Here is a 27,302-nt window from a genome sequence, read left to right on the forward strand (position 1 = left end):
ACGTTGCTGATGTCTGACATGTTGTTCATCAACCACTGCGCAAACGTTGCATCTGTACCACTGCTGACCCTGACACTGTCAACACTGCATCCATACTGCAACTCCCTCAGAAATTGTGCATCCGTGTTGTTGCTGGCATTGCCACTGCCAACTGCACTGCAAAATGTTGCTGCTACTCCACCAACAATGAAAAAACATCCCAAATTACTGAACTAATTGTGTTCAGTATGATACCATGTGAATGCTAAAGCTTGACCACTACTAGTCTCTATGCTGACCCTCTGAATCTACTGTGTTGCTACTGGCTATTGCTCTATGCCATCTATATTGTTGACAACTCTGCTCTGCGCTGCTCAGTCTTTGGCGCTCCTAGCCACTGCAACTGTCTCTTCGACACTCCTCAGCACCATCCGACACTAGTCCATCCTGCTACTTTTGATCTACGCTCCCATAGCTAGGAATTGATCCAAGAGGTGGGCTCCTCAAGGATCCTGCCCATCTGTAGCTCTTTTGAACTACAGCTCCAAATCAGCCCACCTCCCTCCTGGAGGAATCTCGGCTGTCATGGCAAACTCCTCCTCGATCTTCGCGAGCGCAGCCTTCAGATCGCGCTTCTCATCTTTGTCCTTCTTCCTGAGAGGACACTATGTTGCATAGTGACCCATCTCACCACACCTGAATCATGTTATCTTCGGGACGTCCTTCTTACGTCTCCGCCTTTGTTTTAATAAACGGTCGACTCAGAACCGACTTGGCCGAGTTGGTTTGAGCCAGGCCTAAAATATTCGACTCGGCCAAGGATTTGGTTCGGTCGGCCGGGTTAATACTAAGCCAGCCGAGTTGTTAATACTGAGTCGGCCGAGTTGTTAGACAACTCGGCCGGCTCGGTATTAACCCGGCCGACTCGGCCGAGCCCGCTCTAATTTGGCCGATTTAGTGACAGCAGCCCATATGAAACCCGAATCAGCGATTTTTTTAAAAAAAAAACTTTTTTGGGGGACTCCAAACCGTTTTTAATTTTGCCTATTTGGTCTTTAAGGTCCATTCCCCTCCTCTCCTAAACCCTCTATTTAACCCACTCAACCCCTCATTCTCTCACAACCATATCATGCATTTGAGTGAGAATTTTAGTGAGAGTTTGTGAGGAGTTGTTGAGTTTGTTTTTGGAGCAGCAGTGAGGAGTCTTGGGCAAGCATTGTAGCTGGAGTGAGGAGCTTCTTGGGCAGCCATTTGGAGTAGCATTGAGGAGTTGGTTTCTTGGAGCACACTTGAGGAGGTAGTTTGTGCCTAAAGGTATTTTTTTTCACTTGTAAAAATCTATTTTTGCTTATTAAATTTAATGTGCAAATCTAGAAATCCTAAAGAGTGTTTTTGTGTGAAAGAAATGAACATTGAATCAATGTTTTTTTTTTCATTTTCAGATTGTTTGCTTTCATTTCCAAGTCAAAAAATGGCACCTAGAGTGAAAGATGCTGCTTGGGCATATGTTGAAATGGTTGATAGTCAAATGCATTGCAAATTTTGCCATAGGAAAATTAAGGAAGGTCCTGGGGGCATTAATAGACTGAAACAACACTTGGCGGGGATTAGAGGCCAAATTACTCCATGTACCTCACCAGAAATTGGGGAGATTAGGAAGGATTTGTTAGCCAGCTTTGAGAAGTTTAAAGAAGATAAGGCTAAGCAAAAAGAGTTAGAGGCTACCAACCCCCATTTTGATTTTGAGGGTTCTTCCTCTATCCCTTGTACTAATGCATCCAACCCCTTCCAATATGTTCCTCCCTCTTTTGAGTCTATTCAAGAAAAAGGAAAGGGTAAAATGAAAAAGGGTGATATGAATATCAAAAGTTATTTCACTCCCTCCTCTCCATCAAATGCACATGGTCCCCAACCTAGTAGAAGTCATTTGCAGCCCACTTTAGATGACCACTGGAAGAAAGAATTGAGGGAGACTGCTTGTGATTACATAGCTAGATGGTGGTATTATGCTGATATCCCCTTCAATGCTTCCCGTTCACCATATTATGAGCCTATGTTTGATGCCATACATGCTGCTGGAAAAGGCTTCAAAGGCCCTACTATGCATGAGCTAAGAGGATATCGTTTGCAGAAAGAAATTGCCTCCATTAATGAGTATTTGAAAGATTTCAAGGAATCATGGGCAAGAACAGGATGTACCATCATGTCAAACGGATGGATTAATCAAGGAAACCATACCATCATAAACTTTCTTATCTTCTGCCCATAGGGAACCATGTTTCTAAAATCAGTCGATGCATCTGATAAGGTAAAAGATGTACAATTGTTGTTTCAACTATTGGATGAGGTTGTTGAGGAGGTGGGGCTGGCTAATGTTGTTCAAATCATCACAAATAATGCCTCTAACTATGTTCTTGCTGGTAAACTGTTAGAGGAAAAGCACAGAACCATCTTTTGGACACCATGTGCTGCACATTGCATAGACCTCATGCTTGAGGATATTGGCAAATTAGATTGGGTCAAAAACACTGTAGATCATGCCAAAAGCATAACAAAATTTATCTACAATCATTCATGGATTTTGAGCCTGATGAGGAAACACATAGGGGGCAGGGATATTATTAGGCCTGCCATCACTAGATTTGCTACTCATTTTTTGACATTGCAATCTATGCTTTCACAACATAGAAACTTGCAAAAAAAAAAATTCCAATGAAGAATGGAATCAAAGCTAGTGGTCTACCAAACTGGAAGGCAAAGAATTGAAAAAGAAAGTTAATGAAGAAATATTTTGGAGAAAGGCAGCAGAGATTGTGAAGCTTGTTGAGCCACTGGTTAAGGTGTTGCGGTTGGTGGATGGGGAAAGATTGGCTATGGGCTTCATTTATGAGGCTATGGATCAAGCAAAGGAGCAAACAAAGAGGGCATACAAAGATAAAGTGGCTAAGTATGGGCCCATTTGGGCAATCATTGATGAAAGATGGAACAATCAACTCCATCACCCTATACATGCAGCTGGGTATTTTTTGAACCCACGGTATCATTATAAAGCTAAGGCGACAGGAGCTTTGAAGGGGGAGGTTAGAGATGGATTATTGACTGCATTGATCGCATGATCCCATTGGAGTGTGATCAGCTGGAGATACACTGATAGGCCACAACCTTCAGCAGTGCCTCAGGTACCTTTGGGAAGAGCCTAGCAAAGATTGCAAGGGAAGAAGATGAGCCAGGTAAACAAAGATTTCAATTTTCAAATTCTTAATACTTATTTCGTTAAATTGTTTATAATTTGAAAGTTGGATATAATTTGTAATTTTGTTGAGCTAACTCATTACACTCCTATGTTTTTTGCAACACAATGGTGGGAGGCTTTTGGTAGCCATTGTCCTGAATTGCAGAGGTTTGCAATTCGTATTTTGAGTCAAACTTGCAGTGCTACTGGGTCTGATCGCAATTGGTCTGTCTTTGAGAGGATTCACACAAAGAAGAGAAACCGTTTGGATCAAAAACGGTTAAATGATCTAGTCTATGTCCAATACAACTTTCGACTCAAACGCAACCAATTGCTGAACAAAATACCTGATTCAGATCCCATTGTGTTAGGCGACATTGATCCAACATCAGATTGAGTAGTGGAGAGCCATCCAACAGAGTTTGATTCTGATGAGGATCTTGATTTGGATTTACAGGTGGAGGCAACACTCGAACATAATGTTCAGTTGAATGCAGATCTTGATCCACTTGTACTAGCCTCAGGGCCAGCCCCAAGTCCTCCAGTTGCAGGCACTTCTTCTGTGGAGCCACGACAGAAGCGCATATCTCGTCTATCTCAGCTTGCAGCTACTGCACAACCTGCTAGTGCTACCACTTCTACAGTTGCAGTTGGAGATGATGAGGAGGAGGAGCCATGGGGCCCCCTGTCTGACTCTGATGATGATCCAAAGATTGATCCACGTGATCTCGGTTCCTCCGGCAGTAGCCAGTAGTATTGGACCACTGGTCACAGCTTACTTTTGTTGTAGAGGCCATTTCTAGCCTCCTTGGTTATGTTTTTTTGTTTTGATCTCTATATCATGATCATGTATGTATTCGACAGTGCACTAGGTGCCATTTTGATATAATGGATATATTCATGAGCCTACTTTGATCATATGTTGTCTTCTATCTATATTTTAATGATGTGTGTTTGGAAACATGAATGAAAATATTTAAAATTATGTTTTTTTATAATAAAAAAATATTTAATGTATTTTTTACAACGACCGAGTCATTGAAATAGAGCCGGCCAAGTCGATACCGAGTCGGAGTTGGAGTCGGAGTCGACCCTCGGCCGAGTCGATTTCGGAGTCGGAGTTTTAAAACATTGGGACTCTCCGCTGCCACTGTTGCTCCTTAGATGCAAGGGCTGCATTATCCTCCTCCTCCTTGGGCTTCGACCCACTGCTGCTGCTTCTGTCAAGCTTACACTTGACTAGATCTCTCCTCGGCTCCTCTTGCTTGAGAGTTGCCCACATCTCATCCCAATTCGGCAAAGTCGCGCTGCCCAAGATACTCTGGACAAAGACTTGCCACACATTTAACACATAATTGAGGGCCAGTCTAACCAACTTTGAGTCTTGAGGTCTAGACCCCACAGCAGATAACTCATCACGAGTCTCCTAAAGCTTCGTGAGAAATGGATCCACACGCTCCCCCTTCTGCATATGAGCAGATCTCAGCTTCTGCTCCAAGTACATCTTTCGCTGCTCGGAAGATCCCTAATATAACGTAGACAATGCATCCCACATCTCCTTAGTAGTCCCTCTGCTAGCGATGTGACAGACAACATGATCCTTCACTCTGTCGAGGATCATTCTTTTTGCCTTTGCCATTTCAACTCGGTACTTCTTCAACAGATCTACATCTACAGGCACAGCCACCACGTTGTCGACATATGTCTTGAGGGCATGCTCATCTAGAAGGAATGACATCCTAGCCTTCCAAGTGACATAGTTAGATGCTCCATCCAACCTATCTTGATCCCTCAATCCACTGGTTGCCATCTCTACCACTGAAAAATGTCGAAAATCTCCTCTCTAGTTCTTACTGCTGCTACTCAGTGAATAAGAAAACGGACTTCTTGGCAGGAAGTCTTACTAAGGAAAAGTTCCCTCAACTGTGCTTCTTCCTTCTCTTCTAACGTCTTTCTGCCTCACAAAACAGCCTACAGAAAAGACTGCATGCCACCAGCTTCTCCTCACTGGGAGTCATTTTTGCTTGATCCTTGTCTTCTTCTAGAAGTTACACCCAAAGTTTATATTAATACCCTTTAATTATTTTATTTTGCTAAGTTTAGACTTAGGTCCCTTTAAAAATAACTAATTATTTTAATACAACTGTTTCTGGGTGGAATTTCCTAAAACGCTTTCTGGGTTCTTTGAAATACATGTCTAAGCCTCCCTGCAAAATTTAAGACTTAGAGCACATCTCATGCTAGAAATCAACGCATACAATACCCTATTTGGTGGCCTATTGATGCCACCTCCTCCTACCAACTCCTACCAAATTAGGCTAATCATCCTACAATCGCGTGTACACCCAACATGCCATGACAACTCATGAACTATGCCTGCTCCCCTATTAATCCATCCTGTCACTAGTGCTATCAGGAGCTCTGAAGGGGATATGAAAAAGTGTGTGCGCCCAACCACTGAGTCCGTCATGCAGCTACTACCATCACCCACTGACTCCACGATGTGATGGAGAATCACACTCGGATCCCAACAACAGTATGGCCCTTGAGCCCCTCTAGTAATCCATAGCCTCTGCTGGTCTATGACCATGGACGCATCTAACCTCCTAGCCAACTCCACCAGATACCAACTCAATATCTCTCGCCATCTAACCCCAAGAGAGGGATCGAATGCACGAACAACCATACACGGAGCAAGTCCTCCATCTTGTGAATGTTGCACCCTGCACAACTCATGTCGCCTCATCTCACTAGTGTGGCCAATCCATGTAATCTGCCTAGGCATCGCGACCTCTCTCTTACCAACACAAGGAGGCGGCCCAATAATGTTGCAAGCCCCATCGATGTATGCCTAAAGGGGATTGTCCTCTGAAAGCACGACAGCTCTACTGGTTGTCGATGCACCTAACTACTCCTCATCAATGGTTGACTCCAAGGATGGTTGTTCACCCTCCTCCACCATGGGATCAACATGAGCCACTAACTTCCCCTCCACAGATAGCTCATCATGCATAACATCCTCAACAATCAACGATAGGTAGCTACTGTATGGAAACTCTATCGCAGGTCTAGATGCTTCTGTACCTATCGACTCCCCATCAACATCTGGCTAAGATCATGGCTCTGATACCACTCTAATGTTCCAAAAAGGAAATAACAGTGATAAACAAAGTAAAATACCATACAACACCGAAATATTTAAACAACAATCAAACACCCGCAATTTACACCAGAACTGCAACAAATTCAGCCATTTTGTTATATATGGAGAAGAGTACAATGCATGAAATGTGTGCACTTGGGCTTGCCAAAGCAAGCTAAACAATCCCAGGTGAGAAAGATGTTACCCGGATGCAGAGGAAAGGCTTCTCCTCAATGTTCTGCGCTGGCCCTGGAAATTCTACAATTGTTGGCTGGAAGAAACCCCTGTTTGAGCCTTCAAAAGTGCTCAGAAAATTCCACCAAATTAATCTTGAGCTCTCCACCAAAAACCCAGAAAAGGTTTGGCCTATCTCCAAGCCAAAGTTGAACCCACAAAATGGTGCAAATTCCTCAGCTAACTAGCAATTCACCCTGCTATAAGAATTAGGATTTCAGGCCTGCATATCACCCGAAAAATTTTGTAAAATTAGTCAGACTCCTCTCAATAAACCCAGAAAGGATTTGGGCTGAATCCACCGACCCCCGGTGACCCCCAACAAACACAAATTGTTCAATTTGAACAGAAAATGCCCCACAATACTGATACTGCTGAATTAAACCCAAATGCACCACTAGAAATCTCTCTCAACTTTGGCTTAATTCTCCCCTAAGGAATACCTCCAATCTCCAACCCTTATCTCTCCTCAACCTCTATTCCTCCATCCCCTGTGCACTTCCAGAAATGTAGAATTTCGGCCCCAAGAATTCTCTTAACTCAGCCCTGCTAATCACCACAAAATCTTTGGCTAAATCAAGGAAAAAACCCCTGCAAATCCTTCGGTGTTCTGCTCCTTCGTAATTGATCTCCCCACAAGCAATTTGAACCACTTCTGCGCCCTAGAAGAAAAACGTACCAGCTGAAATAATTTGCAAATATGCCCAGTGGAAACTCAAAATTGAGCTCCCCAAATTGCCTCACTAGGGAGACACTCGAAGTTCTCCAAAATGAGAGTGGAATTCCGGCTCGAAAATTCCTTGTGCTGAACAGCACAGTTGTCTTGGCTAAGCAGCTCAAGAGAACTAATGTTGAATTGTCAAATGATCAAAGATACCAAATGGAGGCCTCCAAGCTCTATTTATAATTGTTATTCCTCTCCCTTGGTGGTCCCCACCTTCCACTAATAAAATATTACTTTGCCGCCATTCTTCATTAAAATAATAATTTCCACTTTTCTCCCACAAAATAATATTTTCTCCTTTTTATTTAATATCACCAAAAATTGGAAAAACTCCCTAGTGAATTTTGCACTCACAAAAATTGGGAACATTACAGATACCTTGCAGTTTGGGCAATCAAATTTAACCAGATCTGTACCAATTACATGCATACTGAGCATGCATCAAACATACTTCAAATTTGAAGCCTGTCAGTACAAGATGGCAATGACAGGGGCGTGTTTTGGTAAAACGAAGGGATTTATAAATATATTTAATAAAATTTATAATAAAGGTGGTAAAATACATGCCACTTCAAATGAAACTGCTTAAACTCCATGCAAACCTTCCTGGACTAACTCTTTAATCAAGCAATGAATGAGACAAAGGCACATAACTCCAGATAAGATAAGATAAGATGATTTTACTAATGTCATACAAATGACCACCAAAGTAGGTCAATGGGATTAGAGTTGCCACAAAAACTATCAGAATGTTTTCCTTCCAAGGTTCTTTAACAGACAACAAAATCTTATGTTTGCAAAATAAAAATATCTACTTGTGAAGTTATGAAGCAGAACCTAAACTCTCAAATATGTGTAAGCAGCGACACTCGGCAAAAATATATTTTTGGAGATAACTTATTGATTTTGGCATTACCTCAAATTTAAGCAAGAAATACAAGGTTATGCAATGGTTGCAAGCTGTGATACAAGAAAAGCTTCATATGCAGCAATGGAAATAAAGTTAGTCTATGAGCTGAAGCTCATATGCAGTCAATAGCAGCTCTCACTTTCTTGGTTTTCATCCTAACACCATACAAATTGCATTCATGGGCACCTTATGTAATTTGTTTCCAATATACTGAACACCTGATTTAATCAACATACTGAAATCTGATTTTATAGTAATGCAAAAGAGTGACTTACCCGTGTGTTTGAGACGAGTTTATCAACAACATTCTTTTGCTGTTCAAGTTGACTCCTCAAACCATTTGCATTATCCTGCATTTCAAGGACCCATTAGCAAAAATCATATATTGAGGAAATGAACAGTACCTTGAACCATCTATAAAAGCATGCTGCCAATCAAATTAACTACTCAACGTTACTGACTGAATAGCATTTGAAATGAGACAATCTCCCTTCCAGAGAAATTATAAGACCAGAAAATACCTTAGCGTATCTGAATAAATCCAAGCGGACCATTGTTACTATAAGTCTATAAGTTGCAGGGAACGTTGCCCAGGGATCCGTTTTCGGCCGGAAACGAAACGGAAACAAGGAAATTCGTACCGTACGGCCGGGAAACTACTTTCCGGCCGTACTGGCCCGTTTCACGCTGGGGAAACTTGACCAGTACAGCCAGAAACGAGTTTCCAGGCCATACGGTGGAGTTTTCAGTTAACACTTGACATTTTCTTTTATTTTTTTAACTTTTTCGCTTCTAATTTTTTATTGGGCGACTAAAATATCTTCTGGATGCTTCTAGATGCCTCTCAAGTTATAAAGAAGATGATTTTTTTGAGTGGGGCAGCCTAATGTTCAAGCCTATGGCCCTAGTGTTGATATGCATTCATGGTAATGTTTAAAGTAAAAGTGACATTCTCCTTTATCTTTCATTTTCATTACCATGAAATGACTCATGATGTTTGAGAGTGGTTTCGCCCTCATTGGGTTTCATATGGAAAAAGTAGAATTTTAGATCTCACTCAAAATCCAACAGACTTATCTGTTTTTCAGCATTTCAGGATTGGGGGGATTGCAATGTTTCCATTGGATTTTGTCATGTACTAGGATATGGAACTTGTATTTAATCAAGAGAACCAAGCCCTCTATGCAAGGGCGACTCCCAATAATCAAGAGCACCTAGGGTACTAGGGTATGGAACTTTTATTTAATCAAGAGCACTAAGGTCGCTCAACTATGTAGGAGGAGACTCCCAATCAAACACAAGACAAGAAATTAGAAATTTCTCGTGGCTGATTTTGGATATTGCTATTTTCATTATGTGATCATTCATGAGTAAATGTGATGTAAATTTAGAGACTTATAGTTTATGCATTGACAATTAACAATTTAATCATAATGTAATAAATTAGAATGTATCATGTATGCTTTATGATTGCACATATTTCTTAAATGTCCCATATATATATATATATATATATATATATATATATTGTGTTTCCCCGTTTCCAAAATTTGGGGGGCACACGTTTTGTACCCATTCCCATTTGGGAAACCCGTATTCGTTTCCCCGTATCGTGCAACTTGGCTATAAACTTTTCAATACCTTGAAGAAAATATGTGTTCCTCAATCAGTGATAACTTAGCAATAGGCATTGATGCCATAAAGGAGATTTTGGTTTACCGTGGATGCCACTCTACATGACACTAGAACACTAGGTTGAACTGGGTGAGGGTAAGACTGATGTCAGCTATAAAATGTAACCAAAAGGTACCATCAGATACAGAACCAACTCAAAATAATTGTGATGCATTTATTTACAAGCATACTCAGTCGATGCATCAAACTCAGGTATAATGATGACTAGTGTTCTTACCATGATCTCTATAGATGTAGTGTTTAGGTGTCTGCAGGACCTCTTTCAGTACATAATCTGCATTCACTATCTAGCCTATTGGGTGGAAGGTAATACATGATTAATAAGCTTAGTTTCACTGGTAAAGCTGAAAATCATAGAGCCCAGTATACTTTAGATGAGGAGAAGGTCAAACCACTACTTTGTATTGAATTAGTGGCAGAGACAGGAAAGAAAGGAATGCAATGTCCAATAGTAATAAGACCTTTATTTCTACCATACATAAGCTGGTATGCATTTGCCTCAGCAAGTCTTGCTTTCTGTGTTACTACAGTATCTGTTTCAGGGTCAAAACAAACCATCCTACCATATCAAAGAGCACATTCTAGAGAATATTTAATATGAGGAAGAAATATTTATGGAACGACGTTGATATAACATTTGTGATGCCTACTATGAGACAAGTCATCAAAATAATGCAATCACGTTCCATTGCTATTATAATTTTACCCTTGTATCTACTTCCACGGTTCAAAAAAATTCTCAAATTTTCCAAAAACTTGGAAGATAGCTAAGAATTAGAGAAGTATGAATGAAGTGTAGAAATCTCTGCACTCAAAGAGTTTTAGTGCAAAACAAAAATTTCACCTCTTTCCTTAGGCTGTTAAGAAATATAAACAAAACAACATCAACAGCAGACAACATTGCAATACTTAACAAACCCAATCCACTAGGAAATCAAGAGATTTAGATACCAATGTGTTCCAATGTGTTTCAGCCCTTTAGGGCAATGATATTATGCATATAACAAATCTCAAAAACACTTATGGCAGCTGCAAAACATCAGTAAATCTGATATTATATTTTTATATTATAATGTTAAATCACTTGACATAATCACCCTTAACTTATGTCATATCAGCAAGACATATCACGCTGGAAATTACAAACCATGAAGAACATAGATGGCTGAAACTCAAATCTGTAACAGAGACAATTTTGGACAGCTAGAAACTCCATGTATATGCATAAAGAAAGTTCATGTACATACCATAGCCTTACCCCAAGGATAGTTCAATAGTCTAGCTCTCCAAAACCCTAGCTACGGAAAACATTGAAATTCCTAGCTCACACCATGGAGCTCCAACAAGCGAGCATCACAAAAGCATGTCCTCCAATTCAAGCCATCTTCTAGACTACAAATTGAGAGGGATCACCAGATTGATCAATCAGATGGGATCTGCTAGTTGTGAGCACTTCATCTTCCATTGCCCCATTTATTATGAGATCTGTGGAAGATTTCATTGTCTGTTCAAAGGGATCCAAACCCTATCCAGTTTCTTCTGGTATGCACACCAAAGATGTCTAGTCGTTTACATGCAAGAGAGTCTCAAGCTTCGTGCCCATTCTCTCCAGCCTCCTAGGTCAAATCACATTCAATGGATTACCACCTCATTTATGGTGCTCCCATCAGCTAGGGGTACCAAGTGATAGGTTGATGGCAACATTGCTTCTGATTCTAGACCAATGCGGACTCTGCAGACCCAAGCAATCATTCCCCCTTCCCAGAGACCTTAGACACCTCACCAAACTAGATCCCTAACCAACAAGCACATGAGATTGCCTAAACATCAGTAGTGAGTTACTTCTTCCAAGCAATAGCACAGTAGAGGGTCTTGTTGTCACTCAGATTGTACAGGCACCGCGACAACGGCTCAGGGTGGGGGTTGTCACTCTGATCCCCGCCCACTCTGTTCTAGTTGTCTCCCAACAGCAGGCTATGGGGGGTAGTCCCTATGGAATGAGATGATAGAAGGTAAGTTGGCAACCAACAAGCCCGGGAAACACAGATGAGTGGCCTAGCTACTTGGTAAAATTTAGCAAGACTTAAAGATTTGATTAGATGAGACCAGTCCCTAATGGAGTTACAATTCTTGCTTATTACAAATCAAGACCAAGTAACCAGATGGACAACCGCTGCTTAAATGATAGACTAACCTATACGAAATGCAAGAGCTAAGATCTAGGTGTAATGCAAGGATCTTAACTGTTTTGAGACCAATCTTTAGAGTAGGTTGTGGGATCGAAGCCAACAGGAAGCAAGCAGAGGCTTGATTAACGATACATCCCCTTATGTTCCAACCACCCAGTGCCTTCAGCGCTGCAGACACTGTGGCTCTGACGACTGCAAGGTCACTGTGTTAACCACTAAAAAGGGTTGAATCCCTCAAGCTAAACGAAAAAGGGTTGTCCGAAGAGTCTATCAACCAAGCTTATGCTTGGAGATAAGTTAGTAGGTGCAAGACTAAGACTAGAATGCTTTATGCAAAGATGATGAGTGAAACTCTTAGTTTGAAATTAGCTTAATGTTCAAGTACTTTAAGTTATGATGAATCCTTAACAAGAGTACTTATCAATGAGCTATATGCAATCTCACAACTAAGGAAGTGCCAATTATCTTAGTGCCAACAATAAATCAATCCACAAGATACTTAATCAATGATAACAATTGAAGGAACTTAGGGCAATCATCCACTTATTAATTAATCAATGATTATCAACACAATATGCCAATCACCATTACTCAAGATATTCCAATAATGATCTTATGCTAATGCCACAATGTCAATTATATTTTAGATAACATGTTCTTTGCTTTGGTTAGATACATCATTAGATCATTAGCCCATTTATCAATTTCAATATTAGCAAAAGAACATAGAAGACAAGAGAACACAAAAATTGGCTCAAGACAGGGAAAAAACCCCAAGATGGGGAAACCCCTTTCGCAATTCTTCTTATTATCAAATATCAAAATTCAGCAGAGAGAGAGAGAAGATGCAGTACAATGGATCAAAGTCAAATCTGACTTGCCAAATTGAGGATTTAATACTACAACAATTAACTTGATCACTCAATACTACAATTTAGCATGAACTGGACATATGTTGTTGATAAGGGCTGGTCATAGATCTTTGTTATCCCTCCTGACAGTACCAAGACATTTCTTCATGATTGTGACTTGCCATAGCTCTTTGTTATCCCTTCTGACAGTACCAAGACACCTCCTCATCATTGTAGCTTGCAAGGAACTAACCTTAGGGCTGGTCTATCATCATTTTAAGCCTCACGGCCTCCTTCCAACAGGGTATACAAACAACGGCCCTACCTGTGATAATGAATCAGAAATGCGGCCTCATAAGGAGAGTTCTTCTCCCTTCTTTTAACTACAGATGAGCCCAAATATAATTATACCAACTCAGCCTGCCATTCTGTTCCAAAACTCGGACCTGCAGGATAAGTTAGCCCACACAAAACTTGCCCAAACCTGCGGCTGACCTTCTTGGAGAATCTCGACCCCAGTGCAAAAGATAACCCAGAAACAAACCCTCCTTCGACCTTCTTCAAGTACTCGGCTGCCTTAGACATATATCCAAGCCTTTTTATGTGTGTGAAATGAGGGAGGAAGCACCTTAATATATACAATTCGATGGGGGTTAAGGAACGTGACCATTGGGCTTGATGAGCCAACCTTGCTAATTTGCTTGAGAGAACATAAATTCAAAAACTCACTTCTCCTTATCCAAATTTGATGATCTTTAGGTCGATTTTGGTCCTCTCGAAAAGAGGAATTCAATGCTACAATTATCTTCCCTAAAGGAGTTCTCCAAAGTGGAATTTGGCCCTAGTTTCCAATTTTAACAGATTTCAAGTGCCCAAAATAATTTAAAATCATCAACAAGATTAGAAGATTAGAGTTTAGATGTGTGAGTGTCTTAGTGCAAAGTTTTAACAATTCTTATAGCTAACACAAGACAAGTAAACGTTAGATTCCAATATTTAAGAAACAAATCTTCTCTAAAATGAATTACTTAGAGCATGAAACAATAAAAACCACCTATGAGGAATTATTTGATGTTATATCAGATCTGAAAGGACTTGTTATAGCAGTAAGAAAAAATGGACAATCAGTGAGCTATTGATGCTACAACAAGTGCCAAATTATGCCCAAAACGTAAAGTAAGCTTGCCAAACCGATAAAAAAAAAAAAAAAAAAAAAAAAAAAATCATTTTTTAACCCTTCAAGATCCAATATTCAGAAAATATCAGATCTGATTTCACAGTTATGCAGAGATATTCCAACAAGCTAAAAACTAGATCTAGGATAGATACTCAATGCCCAAGTGGCCAAAAATTTAGGAAAATTTTATTATGAATTTTTTAGAGTTTTTAGATCACTTAGTTGTGATTTTAGGCCACTTATATCACTGTTACAAAGAATAAATTACAGTTGTACCAAAACAGAGACAAAATGAGGGTTTAGAGGGCAAACCCTAGGCCGAAAGGCTTGTAGATCACTTGCCCAAAACTTGTATGAATTTCTCCAATGATTTTACCATCTGAAAACACCAACTTGGGGCCAAATTTTCTGCAAAACACACCAAGCTTCAATCCCAAAAAATTTCAGAGATAGGCAAAGGTCAAATTAGGGCTAAGAAAGGGCAACGCTAAGCCTAGTAGGGCTAGCATTGGGCTAGAGAAGGCCAAGGAAGAGGTAAAGGAGGCGGGAAAAAAGGCCACAAGAGGAGAGCGAAGGGCAGAGGAGGGAGAGAAAGCCCTAAAAAGATTGTGGCTAGGCCCTAAGGGCCTTAGGAACCCACGGCAAGCCCTCTAGGGTTGTCATCTAGGGCTTATGAGGGGGCTTGAGGCCTCCTAATCCCACGACCAGGCCTGAAAAGGCCTCTAAGGCTTGACGCTAGGCTAAATAGGGAAGGCTGAGGCCCCCAAAGGCTATGACCAGCCCTAAAAGGAACTGAAAAGTGTTGAAGAAAGTGTAACTAGGTTCGGTCTTCATGACATTGTAATTATGATTTTTGTAAACAAGAAAATGAATTTATTATTATTCCTTGTTGCATGGGTTTCATGAGCAAGAGGTTTATTTATTTAGTGGCTCCCATTGAGAGCCTTAGGATGTATTATTAAGAGTCAAAGTCATGAAAAGCTCTTCTTGAGCATATATGTAATGTATATGAGTCTAACTAGTGTCTAGATTAGCCCTCCAAGACAAGCACAATCCTCTTGAAGAAGGCAGCAAGCTAAACAATGTAAAACACAGTCATGTTGGCCTACAATGAATTAAAAGGATAGTCACGTCGACTCAATAAAAGGACACAACCATTCACCGTGACATGTCGGCTTAATATGTGGGTCAAACGACTATAAATAGGTGTGTAAGTTCAGAATTTCAATAAAGAAATCTCGGACATACCTCTGCAACTTTGGATGGCACAGTGGGTTCAGGAATCTCGAATGAAGACAGGGTTACAATGTTTCGGTTGGAGAAGGATTCTATGGTTTTCAGATAGGTATTGCAGTAGCACACACTCTCGGCATAACTGTGACAAGGCAATCTCGGTGCAAGGAGAATGTAGTTACAGTCTCGGGGATGAAAGGTGATTTCAGTATCACACAATAACACACACAGTCTCGGCATAATGAGAAGGACTCGTAGTAACACACTCTCTCTCAAAGGTGGAGCCATGATCTTAAGCATAGATACAGTATCAATGGAGACACAGTCATGATCTTAAGAGTAGATATGGTATCAATGAAGGTGCAGCTATGAAACAGTCATGATCTTTGTGAATTTAAGTACAGATCTCATTCATATACATGGAGATCTCGTTGGTGTAGCGAAGACTTAGATGAATGGTGTTGCAGCAGTAATGAAGATATCGGTGATGCAGTAGTGATGGCTTCAGTATTATCTCAACAATGATGAATAAGAGGATTGGCGTCTTGGTCTTGGAGTGGCCTAATAGGTCAGGGGTCATGGTCTTGGTATTCGTCAAATGGAATCTCTATAAGAAGAATTTTGTTCGGGTTTTTCTCTCCAAGAGGGAAAAGCTTTGGACTTGGCAAAAAGCCAACATCTTGTGTTCTTGTCTCTTGTATTTTGGTAACTATTTGATGAAGTAATAAATACACACACTAATTATATCAAGAGAAGATTGTGCTAATAAGCAAAAGTTAAAATACCTCACAAATAGTTATCATGCTAAGAAGAATCACATTAACTCTAATTTCCCTAGATTCTTCAACATGGTATTAGAGCTAAGGTGTTGAAGTCAAAGGAAGGGCAGCAAAGAGACACTCAAGGATCAAGCTTCAAGAAGGATATCAAAGAAAGGGATCAAGATCTACAAAAAATCAGTCCATAACAGCAGTCTACAACAACAAGAGCTTTTGTCTCCATAGTCATCATCAAAAGGCCATCAAGACCCTCATCAAGTTGTCTACAAAGCAAGGTAGCTCAAAGGACCTCAAAAACGAAGATCACATCATCTTGGAACAGGTTGAAACCCTAGAAGCAGTCCTGATCTACACTACAAAAGAAGGCAAAGCATATTGAAGGCAAGAAGGCATTGTCATCTTCAAGGTTCTAAAAACAAGCAAGGATCATCTCCTTGCCCTAGAAGAAGATCATCTGAGGAAGCAGCAAATCATCCTCATCAAAAGGAGCAACCTTTTCTATTGAGGAAAGGCTTTCTCATTTGAAAGAAGATCATTCAAGAGGAAGCTCTAATGCATCTGCTTCAACCACTTCCAACATGATCAAGGTGAAGATTTTATCTTCACATCTCAAGTAAGTATCTTTCATTTTATAATCAAGTTCGGTTAAATGACTTCGTGTTTGCAAGGAGATCTATAAATCGGTTGGGTCATCAAGATTCCTTGCATAAGAAAGGAGGATAGATATAGTCCCCGGAAGAGAAGTCGTGTGAAATCAGTCCTAAGTCCTCTCATCCCTTAGTAGCAGGAGAGGTGACATAAAAGAGAGATATGAAATGCTAGAAGATATACTCTCTAAAATACAGTGAAGAGGGTCATATCACTTAGACTTGATTGAAGGTATCAAAGAATGAAGGAATATCTTCATAAGATCTCAATTGGGAGATGAAGATAATTATCATTGTTCTAACTGATAGGTAAGGTAACAAATGTCCATGAACAAGAAGGTTACCTCATTCAACAATTTGTGGTCTCTATGCTAGATAGAGAAAGACAAGTTGATGACAAAAGTATTGAAGGATAAAGAACTTAAACATGTGCAGAAAGGAAAGAAAAGTTTGGTCCTCAAACAAGACAGAATAGTATAGCTAAGATTATGGAAAGATTATGGAAGCTCATATCACCGGATAGATGGAGGAAGTTGAAGAAAAGGACCAAGGAAAGAGGGAGTAACAGATCTCTACTATGATTGAAATGGTATCCCTCACAAAAGGGTCCTACCATAAGCTTTTGTTATAGATATGACCATGATAATTAGATGCATCGTGGCATCATGGAAGCATTAGAAACAAGAGCTCGGGACATCACCATGGGAATCATGAAGGACAAAACCCATGGCAGTCAAACATGAAGGATATAGCTCTTGGGAACCTCATTGGATATTACAGGAAAGGAAGAAGTCATCCAAGACAAGGCTCATCATACAAAAGGGAGAACATCTGCCAGATAGGGATATGCAAGATCCTCAAGATTCTCTGATGGTATCCTCATCGGAGGGTTCACTAATCTAGAGAAGAAGCAAGTGTTTCATCAGGAACTCCAACTTATGGAATTCATGGGATGATTGTGTGATGACATGAGAAATGAAGCAAATCAAGGGATTGAAGATCTTTTCAATCAAGGAAGCTGTTGGAAGAAACCTAGATGACCTAAAGGTAAAATGAGGTATGTATGCTTGTGTTTAATATTATAATGCCATGTCGTATGGTTGCAGGTAACATGGATCATTACTTCTATCTTGAGAAGCGTGATTAAGGGAAAAAGGATCCCTTCCTCTGAAAGGATGTAGGAAGGCATAAAGTCACACTAAGATGAAATCAACATAATATATCCTCATATGAAGTATGAGGTGGTTGACTACAATTAAGAAACTTTAATTGAAAGCTCCTGGGAATGGAATGCGTGAGGAAGGAAGAGATCGTGAGATATGCAACCCTGATGAAGACGATCAACATCCAAAAGACCAAGAAGACTTGACTAGGAAATCCCCCGGAAAGATATGAAGACTCATGGAAAGGATGAAGACCCTTGACAATAAATATCTTTGGGAGATGCGTCAACATGTATGCAGGATGCTCATAACTACAGGAAGATGTCATGATGAAAATCCATCTCATAAGGTATGATTTGATTTAATATTATGTTTTGATTTCTTGAATAATATATGGATGAGTTCATGCAGGGCTACTCGAACAAGAGTTGTAAGTACAAGTACAACTAACATTCATGTGGTGGATGGAAGACACATGATGAGAAAGAAGTAGTCATATGAAGAAGGTTCCAGATATGTACCAAGAAAACCACTTTCCATGAAGAAAGGAATGACATGACGAATTAGGAAGGAAAGTGATCGACGGTTGATGCCCTACAAGGAAGAAGCTCAACTGAATTTCATGACATCAAGAAAAGAAGTTGATCAAGCAACTGAAGGACCCACGAAGAAGAAGTTGCTAATGAAAAAGCAGAGTCTCTTGTTAAGAGGGAGCGCTGACAGGTCCCTGATCAAGAGGGAGCTTGGATTGGATCACCCCTGATTAAAAAGTAGTGACAGTTGTGTTTTTCAATTTCATGTGTCATGCACTAGACTAGGACTAACAGTGGTAAGTCTTAGTGAAGGCCATGAACAGAAATGTAAACACGTGATGGATGTATCCTCCCTAATTAAGCAGGAGAGATAGACACAACATTCTTGTCTTCATTTGGGAAGAAAGAATGGAGGATTGGGTAATCATCTGGCATCCGATACTCTTTGAGGATGTGTAGGGCATCCAAGATAAGAGTAGGCAAGAGGGCCAATATTCTTTGAGGGTTGGGATCCCAAGATAAGAATAGTCCTAGAAGGTCATACTCAGTGAAGACCCGGGTGGGTATGTACCTTGAGAGACAATGATAAAGGTGTCTATAATCATTGGTCTCGCCAACATTGTGCTCTGATCTGACAAGAGATAGCGCTGTCAGTCAAAGCCTTGCTGTGGAAACAATGTTGGCTATTATGATGCTATACAGATGGGATTACCAATCCGACTCTTCTTACGAGAAATTCTTCAGATTGAAAATGACCAAGTACCATCATGAATACCTCCCTAGTTAAGAGGGAGTGTTGAAGAAAGTGTAACTAGGTTCGGTCTTCATGACATTGTAATTATGATTTTTGTAAACAAGAAAATGAATTTATTATTATTCCTTGTTGCATGGGTTTCATGAGCAAGAGGTTTATTTATTTAGTGGCTCCCACTGAGAGCCTTAGGATGTATTATTAAGAGTCAAAGACATGAAAAGATTTTCTTAAGCGTATATGTAATGTATATGAGTCTACCTAGTGTCTAGAGTAGCCCTCCAAGACAAGCACAATCCTTTTGAAGAAGGCAAGAAGCTAAACGATGTAAAACACAGTCATGTCGGCCTACAAATGAATTAAAAGGACAGTCATGTCGGTTCAATAAAAGGACACAACAATTCATTGTGACATATCGGCCCAATAAAAGGACACAACAATTCATTGTGACATGTCGGCTTAATATGTGGGTCAACCCACTATAAATAGGCATGTAAGTTCAAAATTTCAGTCAAGCAATTTCGAACATACCTCTGCAACTTCGGATGGCACAGTGGGTACAGGAATCTTGAATGAAGACAAGGTTACAATGTTTCGGTTCGAGAAGGATTCTATGGTTTTCAGATAGGTATTGCAATAGCACACACTCTTGGCATAACTGTGACAAGGCAGTCTCGGTGCAAGGAGAATGTAGTTACAGTCTCAGCGATGGAAGGTGATTTCAGTATCACACAATAACACACATAGTCTCAGCATAATGAGAAGGACTCATAGTAACACACTTTGTCTCAAAGGTGGAGCCATGATCTTAAGCATAGATATAGTATCAATGGAGACACAGTCATGATCTTAAGTATAGATATGGTATCAATGAAGGTGCAGCTATGAAACAGTCATGATCTCGGTGAATTTAGGTACAGATCTCATTCATATACATGGAGATCTCGTTGGTGTAGTGAAGACTTAGATGAATGGTGCAGCAATGGTGTTGCAGCAGTAATGAAGATCTCGGTGATGCAGTAGTGATGGCTTCAGTATTATCTCAACAATGATGAAGAAGAGGATTGGTGTCTTGGTCTTGGAGTGGCCTAATAGGTCAGGGGTCATGGTCTTGGTATTCGTCAATTGGAATCTCTATAAAAAGAACTTTGTGCGGGTTTTCCTCTCCAAGAGGAAGAGGTTTTGGCCCCGGCAGAAAGCCAACATCTTGTGTTCTTGTCTCTTGTATTTTGGTAACTATTTGATGAAGTAAGAAATACACACACTAAGGATATCAAGAGAAGATCGTGCTAATAAGAAAAAGTTAAAATACCTCAAAAATAGTTATCATGCTAAGAAGAACTACACTAACTCTAATTGCCCTAGATTCTTCAACACAAAGATGACGTTGGGGGTTTTTAGGCTAACGCAGAGGTTAAGGAGGGAGACGTTAGCCTTGGAGAGGTTGGATTCGGGCCCGGGAGGGTTGAAACCTCAAACCCTTGCTTCAGAAAACTCAATTTGTTTCAAATCTGAAATTTGTTGCAAATTCTTCAATGGTTGGCCTTGCAAAAAAAATCGAAGACTAAATCTTACCCTCAAGGGACTTAGATCTAGCTCTATTCCAACTCTTTCCCCTGATCTTACCTACAAGAATGGAGATAAAAATACCCAAAACCCCAATATATACAAAAAAACTTAAAACCGCAAAACCCCAATTAGAAAAAATAATCTACAAATTTATTTACAAAAATTACAAATGTACAATGCTTTTTAAAAGAAATTTTGATGAATAACTTTTTATGGAGTTTTCATTTGATAAATGACTACTAATACTTTGGAAAATAAATGCAAGCTACAACCTTAGCGAAGTTAGATAAACCAAAACAAATATCTGAAATCCAAACAAGGTCAGATTAAGCCCATAGTTTGTGAACTTGGGACCCAAGAACTGGGAAACCTGCAAACACTATAGACATGGAAAATCAAATCATCTAAAATAGACCCAAAATCTATTAATAGAATGTTCTTATCACCATCTAATGAATAAACAAACTTTAAAAAATTAAGCCCTATATAGGAAAACTCGTACCTAGCACATACTACAAATCAGTGAACAATAAACACCATGAACTGAACCCCAAAGTCTTTATTATGATTCAAAAAACGTTCCCAACAGGCCAGTAGCATTACATCAGCTTTTTTGCAAAATTTTCTTAGCCAAAAATCAAATGGCTTGAGACTCAAATGACTCTCTAATTTATAGATAAATCCTCCAAGTGGAAAAATAACGGCTAGTTGGCTTGATCCTTGTCAAAATAATCTCGGTCGTCGAAAAGTATTTGATCATGTTTTAATCTCCACGTTAAAATAATTATTTTTGAGGAATTTTCGAATTTATCATTAAATCCCTTTTTTATTAGCTCAAAATTAATTATTTTAAACTAGTTATCTCAAAAATTTGACTTTGGCTTAACCACCAAAGTCCAAGGGTCCAATTTTTCTTGAAATTTCCAATATTCCCTTGGTGGAGGACCTCCAAATATTAATTCCTTTAGGACCCACGAATTTTTCCATTTGGAGAATTTAATTTCTCTAGACATTTAATTTTGACTCTAATTAATTAAATTTTTGGCTTAGGATTTTAATTTATTTTTGTCAAAAAGAATAATTAATTGACACTTGAGATGATTAATAATTTTTTTCACTCTCTAATATTTTAGCCATGGAGTCTAAGTATGAGGAACCATGTACTAAAATATTTTTTACATAAGATTATTACATTTTCAACCCTCAAAGGGGGAACACCCGTTTGGTATAGACCCTCAAATTACACACTCAATTTTGCAACACAATATGATCTAGTAGACCAAGCGACTTGTAATAAAATAATTTAGCCAGCTAGCTTAAATTATTCCCAAAGCACTTTTACATAAGACTCGACTAAAACACTGAGACTCACCTAAGACTTTGATAAAGAGTTTCACCCTAGATTTGGGGTGAGGTTGGACGGAAAAACTTTGTCGACCATCTATGTTTAGAAACACAAGTCAGTGAGACGAAAAACCTCCTAAGATGAAACTTTCGCCAAAATAATAAGCTTACCTAGCTTGTTACATACATTCATGGTCTCACTAGCATCATTTACATTAAAAAATTGCAAAATGGGTTTATAATGACACATAATGTTGATGGCAGATGATCTCGATCCTCTGAAAAAATAGGTACATTTGCTTCCTCGAAATTTTGACAAAAATCAGTGCAACAGGTCTACCAAGCACTTCCTTAGGGCATCATTCTATGTTGAGTCTTCGTCATTCAACTTTGGATGTTAGGAGAGATAGATCTAGTGGACCACGACCCAATCCCTAGATCGTTTTCCTTTATAAATCTCGCTCCCATTGCAGCCACCCACAATTGCATTTGAGGGTTTTTCCATGTTTTAGCATATAGACTTCATTTTTTACTTTACTTTGTGTTCTTTATATAAGAGATATTTTGGTACTACTACTTTGCATTGACATCATTGTACTCACATTAATATAGTTGTCTCGCCTTATCTTCTTCTCTTCAACAAGTACAATCTAGAATTTTATCTCAAAACCCTAATCTCCAAAAACCTAACCCTAGTATTCAAGATGCTTTAATAAGCTCCTAGAAACCCTAGCAACTACAAGACAAGAGAGATAAAGTACAAATGAAATACACAAAAGAGAGGAAGACTAGTCCATTCCTCTTGGTCTATGTTGCACGGGGACCCGTCCCCACCAAAAAATCCCATGTAACCTACGCTCTGACGTACCAGGGACCTTTACAGGGGTTGGGAACGTCCCCAATTTTTTGGGGACTTCATTGGGGACTTGGGGAGTTCCAAGCCGTTACCAATCCATCCTGGGTAGATTTTGGAGAATTTCGGGTACCGTTTTGTTGTCCCAAAAGAAAAAACGGTATGTCTAACCCGATTTTGACTGGGTTTACTTTGTTGTTTGGGTGGCTTTTCTTGTTGTTTTGGATGAGCTTTTAGCGTGAAAAAAGTTGTTTTTTATGTTAACTACCAAAGATAACTGCTAAAAATACTCTTGTTCAATGTTGTCATTTATTTTCTCCATTCTCTGTCACTCACTGTCTAAAGCAATAACCATTAGTGTTGGACTTTAGCCTATAATTACAGTTGCTTAAAAACCTTTAGAAATAATTAATAAGTTTGCCAACCTTTACTTCTTGTGGCATGAATCAGGGACACAATTATTGCTGATGAAAACCTTCTAGTTTGTAAGTTTTTGTAGCATCGATGGTGTCCTAGTCTCAAAACTTTAAAAGGCTAAAACACAGGAGTTCTCCAAAACCCAGAGATCGTTTCTAGAACTTCCACCTAAAGATAGCTCAATTAAATTAATTGACCATCATTTAAATTTTTTATAAGTCTAACTTAGAAAAATTGGTTAATAATAGCAATTAATTGAGAAATGTGAGAATTCTCTAGAAACTCACACAGATAGACTAGGAGATGATCTTAGCCATCAATTAAATTTTAATCTTGGTCGTTGGAGTCCTAACTAGAGATTATAAGAAGAGGTCGATGGGCAGATGGAGAACACACCAACGCGGATACTTAGTAATCACGGCAACTCAATTTCTCAGTGGGAGATGATTCAGCAGTGAGATCGAGCGAGTGATCTAGTAGCAGGTGGCAGAGGGGCAATATAGCAGTATTCCGGAGGAGTTCCCAATTCTGGAAGAGTCATGAGAGGAGGCCAAAATTATTCTTCAGGAGGTTGCGCAGGGGCTGCACAGTGCCTCAAGAAAGGCAGTTCGATTCCGCCAGGAATGGGGTTGATTCAGCTTCCAGTGGTGGGGAAAATTTCTAGGAGGTCGGAAGAATCACTTCCAGAGGCAGCAACAGGCAGGATGTCATCTTCAAAGGCAGTTTCCAGCTAGTGTGTGTAGGTCTGTGCAGAGGCAACGCAGAGGGGTTTGTGCAAGGGTTTGGGAGCCAGTTCTGAGGCTCAGTTAGTTGAGGGATTGCTTGAGGAGGGTAAATTCCCTTAGATATTTTTACCAATATTTCTCTCAAATATAAAGGCCAGTTTGGCATCATTTTATTGTACTCAAAATATCTGCTGCATAATAAAAATAAAAACCCTCAACTACTGCACCAGTTTTCCCACATTGGGTTTTTTAAGGGACAATTGTCCAAAAATGACAATGTCAATTTTTATGTGTGTGTGCTAGTATTTCTCAGTTCTTATTTTTGCTTCCACGGTATTTTTAATTGGTGAAGAAATTGCAGTGTGAATAATTTGCTATTTTGTTGTAAACAAAATAAACTGCATAATTAATTTATCAGTTAGAAGATTTGTTTCCAGTTGTTTGCATTTGAAGGAATTTTCACATGGTATGAGAGCACAGATGAGGACAAGAGGCTCAGAGTCGGAAGAGGAAAACTTCGCTAGCAGGACGAAATTTTATGGGGTTGCGCAGTGCCTAGCCAGGCAATGCGAATTGCTAGACAGTGTTCGATTTTCCAGTTGTAGGTGGTAGGAAAGTTCAATTTGTCTGGGGAAACAATTCTAGCAGGGAGAGGGAGTAGTAGCTCAATATTTCTCAGAGTAGATTTCTTGTCTGAGAGCATAGAAAAATTAGCAGCAATTTGCAGTGGCAGAATCTGCGTCAGGTGGAAGAGATATTGCACACACAAAGGGAGTTTCTCTCAAAGGGTTTCTAGTTCAGAAATCCAAAATTTCGAGTCGCAGCAAGCAATAGCAGCAGGCATATTTTCTGACTCTAGGAAGGAGCGTGAGTAGTAGTGCTAGCAGCCAAGCAGGAAAAGAGATTTTTGTTTATTTTCTAGTTTTTGAGTTTCACAGATTTTGCAGCTTTAGAGAGATGGTCATATGAGATTGCCAAAGGAGGTCATGCGAGTTCGCCAAAATGCAGATATGGGCAACAGATTGAATTCCAGCTGTCGGAGACTTCCAGTAGCAGGTTTAATGGCAGCAGGTGCAGCTGGTTATTCAGATAACAACCGCATAGCTAGTTACAGTCAGTACTCAAGAGACAGATGTAGAACTAGTTGCAGTGACACAAGCAGTGCAAATTGCCCAGTTACAGTATGCAGGTACAGTTAAAATATTCCCAGTGCAGAACTTCGTAGTCCAAGTACAGGGGGATAGTGCGAGTTGCCAAGAGGGAACAAAGAGATTTCCCATAGGGAGATCAATACTCAAAGGGAATTTAGCTTTAGAGGGAGCAACCCTATGGAAGCTAATGCTTTAGGATCTAGGAAGATCAGACTCATTATTGCAGTAGTTGTAGCAATATGAGTAGATCATAGTTCAAACTTCAAAGTTGCAGAGTTGGGCAAGGTCCATCGAGGTTAGCATCGGATGGTGTTTCCTCATGGATCATTACCTTCGCTACAGGGGCCCACGATATTCAGTAGCAGGAGGATCAGTGTCAATTGGTGCAGTCAATTCCAGAGTGACAATTGCAGTCAGATGCTAAGGGGCACAGAGCAATGTTGATAGCAGTGCAGGAGGCACAATGCAGAGGCTAGTAGCAGTCAGAGACTCAGGAGACAGTTGCACGACAGAGACATAGTTGATTCAGTATTTTTGGATTCTTCTCAGTTGCAGTAGTTGCAATAGTAGCAGTAATAGTGAGAGCATAGTTTTAAAAACTGGAACCGGCAACCGGACCAGTCCACTTATCAAACCGGGATTGGTCAGATCTCAATGAACCGACTTTAAAAAAATACATGAAATTATTAGTTTTTAATGAAAAAACTATTTTTAAGATTTAAAACCATGATTCCAAACCAATAGAGATAAAATATGCAAAGTTTGCTCATTTATATACACTAGGTAAAGGTGAATATATCAAATTGGCATCAATTGCAATACATATCAGCTAAGTCACATGACACGAGGACACGAGACACGAAGGACACATAAATACGAATATTCAACATGAGACACAACAATCCCAGAAACAGGACACGAGGGACACATTATATATATATATATATATATATATATATATATATATAATACTAAAATATAGTGCCTGTTCCATATTTTTTAGAAATTAGAACATCTACATATATGAATCATGATGATAGCTATTTAGTATTTAGTAATTCACTAGTTAGTTGATTAATTTACCACATCAATGATGTTCACAGTTCAATGTTCATTGTTCATGTTATTAACAATTGTTCAAGCACATAAGAAACTACTAACTAAAAATTTAGAAGAACTTGTGAATTGCGCTCTCAATATGAAGTTGTGAGCACTGCACTCAAATCCAGCGGAATTCCTCACACTGCATAGTGAATTCGATTTCAGCAACGAGCAAACTTGATTGCAACGATGAACAATGGCAAAAAAACCCAAAAATAAACCATTTCGTGGGTTTTAAGTGTCACTTTTCGTTGGACACGTGTCCTAAGAGCCAAAAACATTAGGGCACGTTTTCATCACATCCAAAACATGTATCTCGATTGGAGGGCACGAAAAAAAACGTTTTTTGACACATTTTAGGGTACATTTCGTGTTCGACACATGAAACATGACATGAGACCCTGAAGGACATGTCCTGTGACTTAGCATATCAGCAACATAATACATAATCAATGAGGCTCTAAATGGCCTCTAGAGTCCAAAAACAATGTTATAAACTATGGGGTCACTGGCCTACTACAAGTCTACATATCAGTGATAAGCATGATCACTCCTCATCATGATCAAACTCATCACCACTACTAGACAAGGGATCATCAACATGAGCTACATAAATAATCTAGCTGAGTGTTTAAGGACTCCTAAAACTCCTTTGCAACCTTAGCAGTAGTGGTAGTAGTAGCAGTGAAAATATACATCAAAACTACAAATCACTAATCAACATGATCACTCATGAAACTCATCATTGATTCAGCACTACTAAAAATGGGATCATCAGCAAGAGATACATAAACATCATCTCGCTCAAAGTCTTCAGACTTGGATTGCTCAACCTTATAATATGATAGAAATTGAAGTTTAACATGCCTAACTAGTGATTTTGGTTTGAGTGAAGGGTTCATC

General features: G+C 39.5%; 1 protein-coding gene across 1 annotated transcript in view; it reads right to left on the minus strand.

The window, feature by feature from the left end:
• The window catches only part of PTAC4 (plastid transcriptionally active 4), a 161,402-nt gene that overhangs the window by 77,655 nt on the left and 56,445 nt on the right, over window positions 1-27,302 (minus strand). Inside the window, exon 6 of the mRNA XM_089436150.1 lies at window positions 8,497-8,571. Coding sequence (XP_089292276.1) covers window positions 8,497-8,571 — 75 coding nt within the window. The remainder of the gene's footprint in view (window positions 1-8,496; window positions 8,572-27,302) is intronic.

This window comes from Pinus tabuliformis, chromosome 5_2 (assembly GCF_031772625.1).
Source record: "Pinus tabuliformis cultivar Carrire ecotype Pingquan chromosome 5_2, CPIR1, whole genome shotgun sequence".
Taxonomy (NCBI): Eukaryota; Viridiplantae; Streptophyta; class Pinopsida; order Pinales; family Pinaceae; genus Pinus; species Pinus tabuliformis.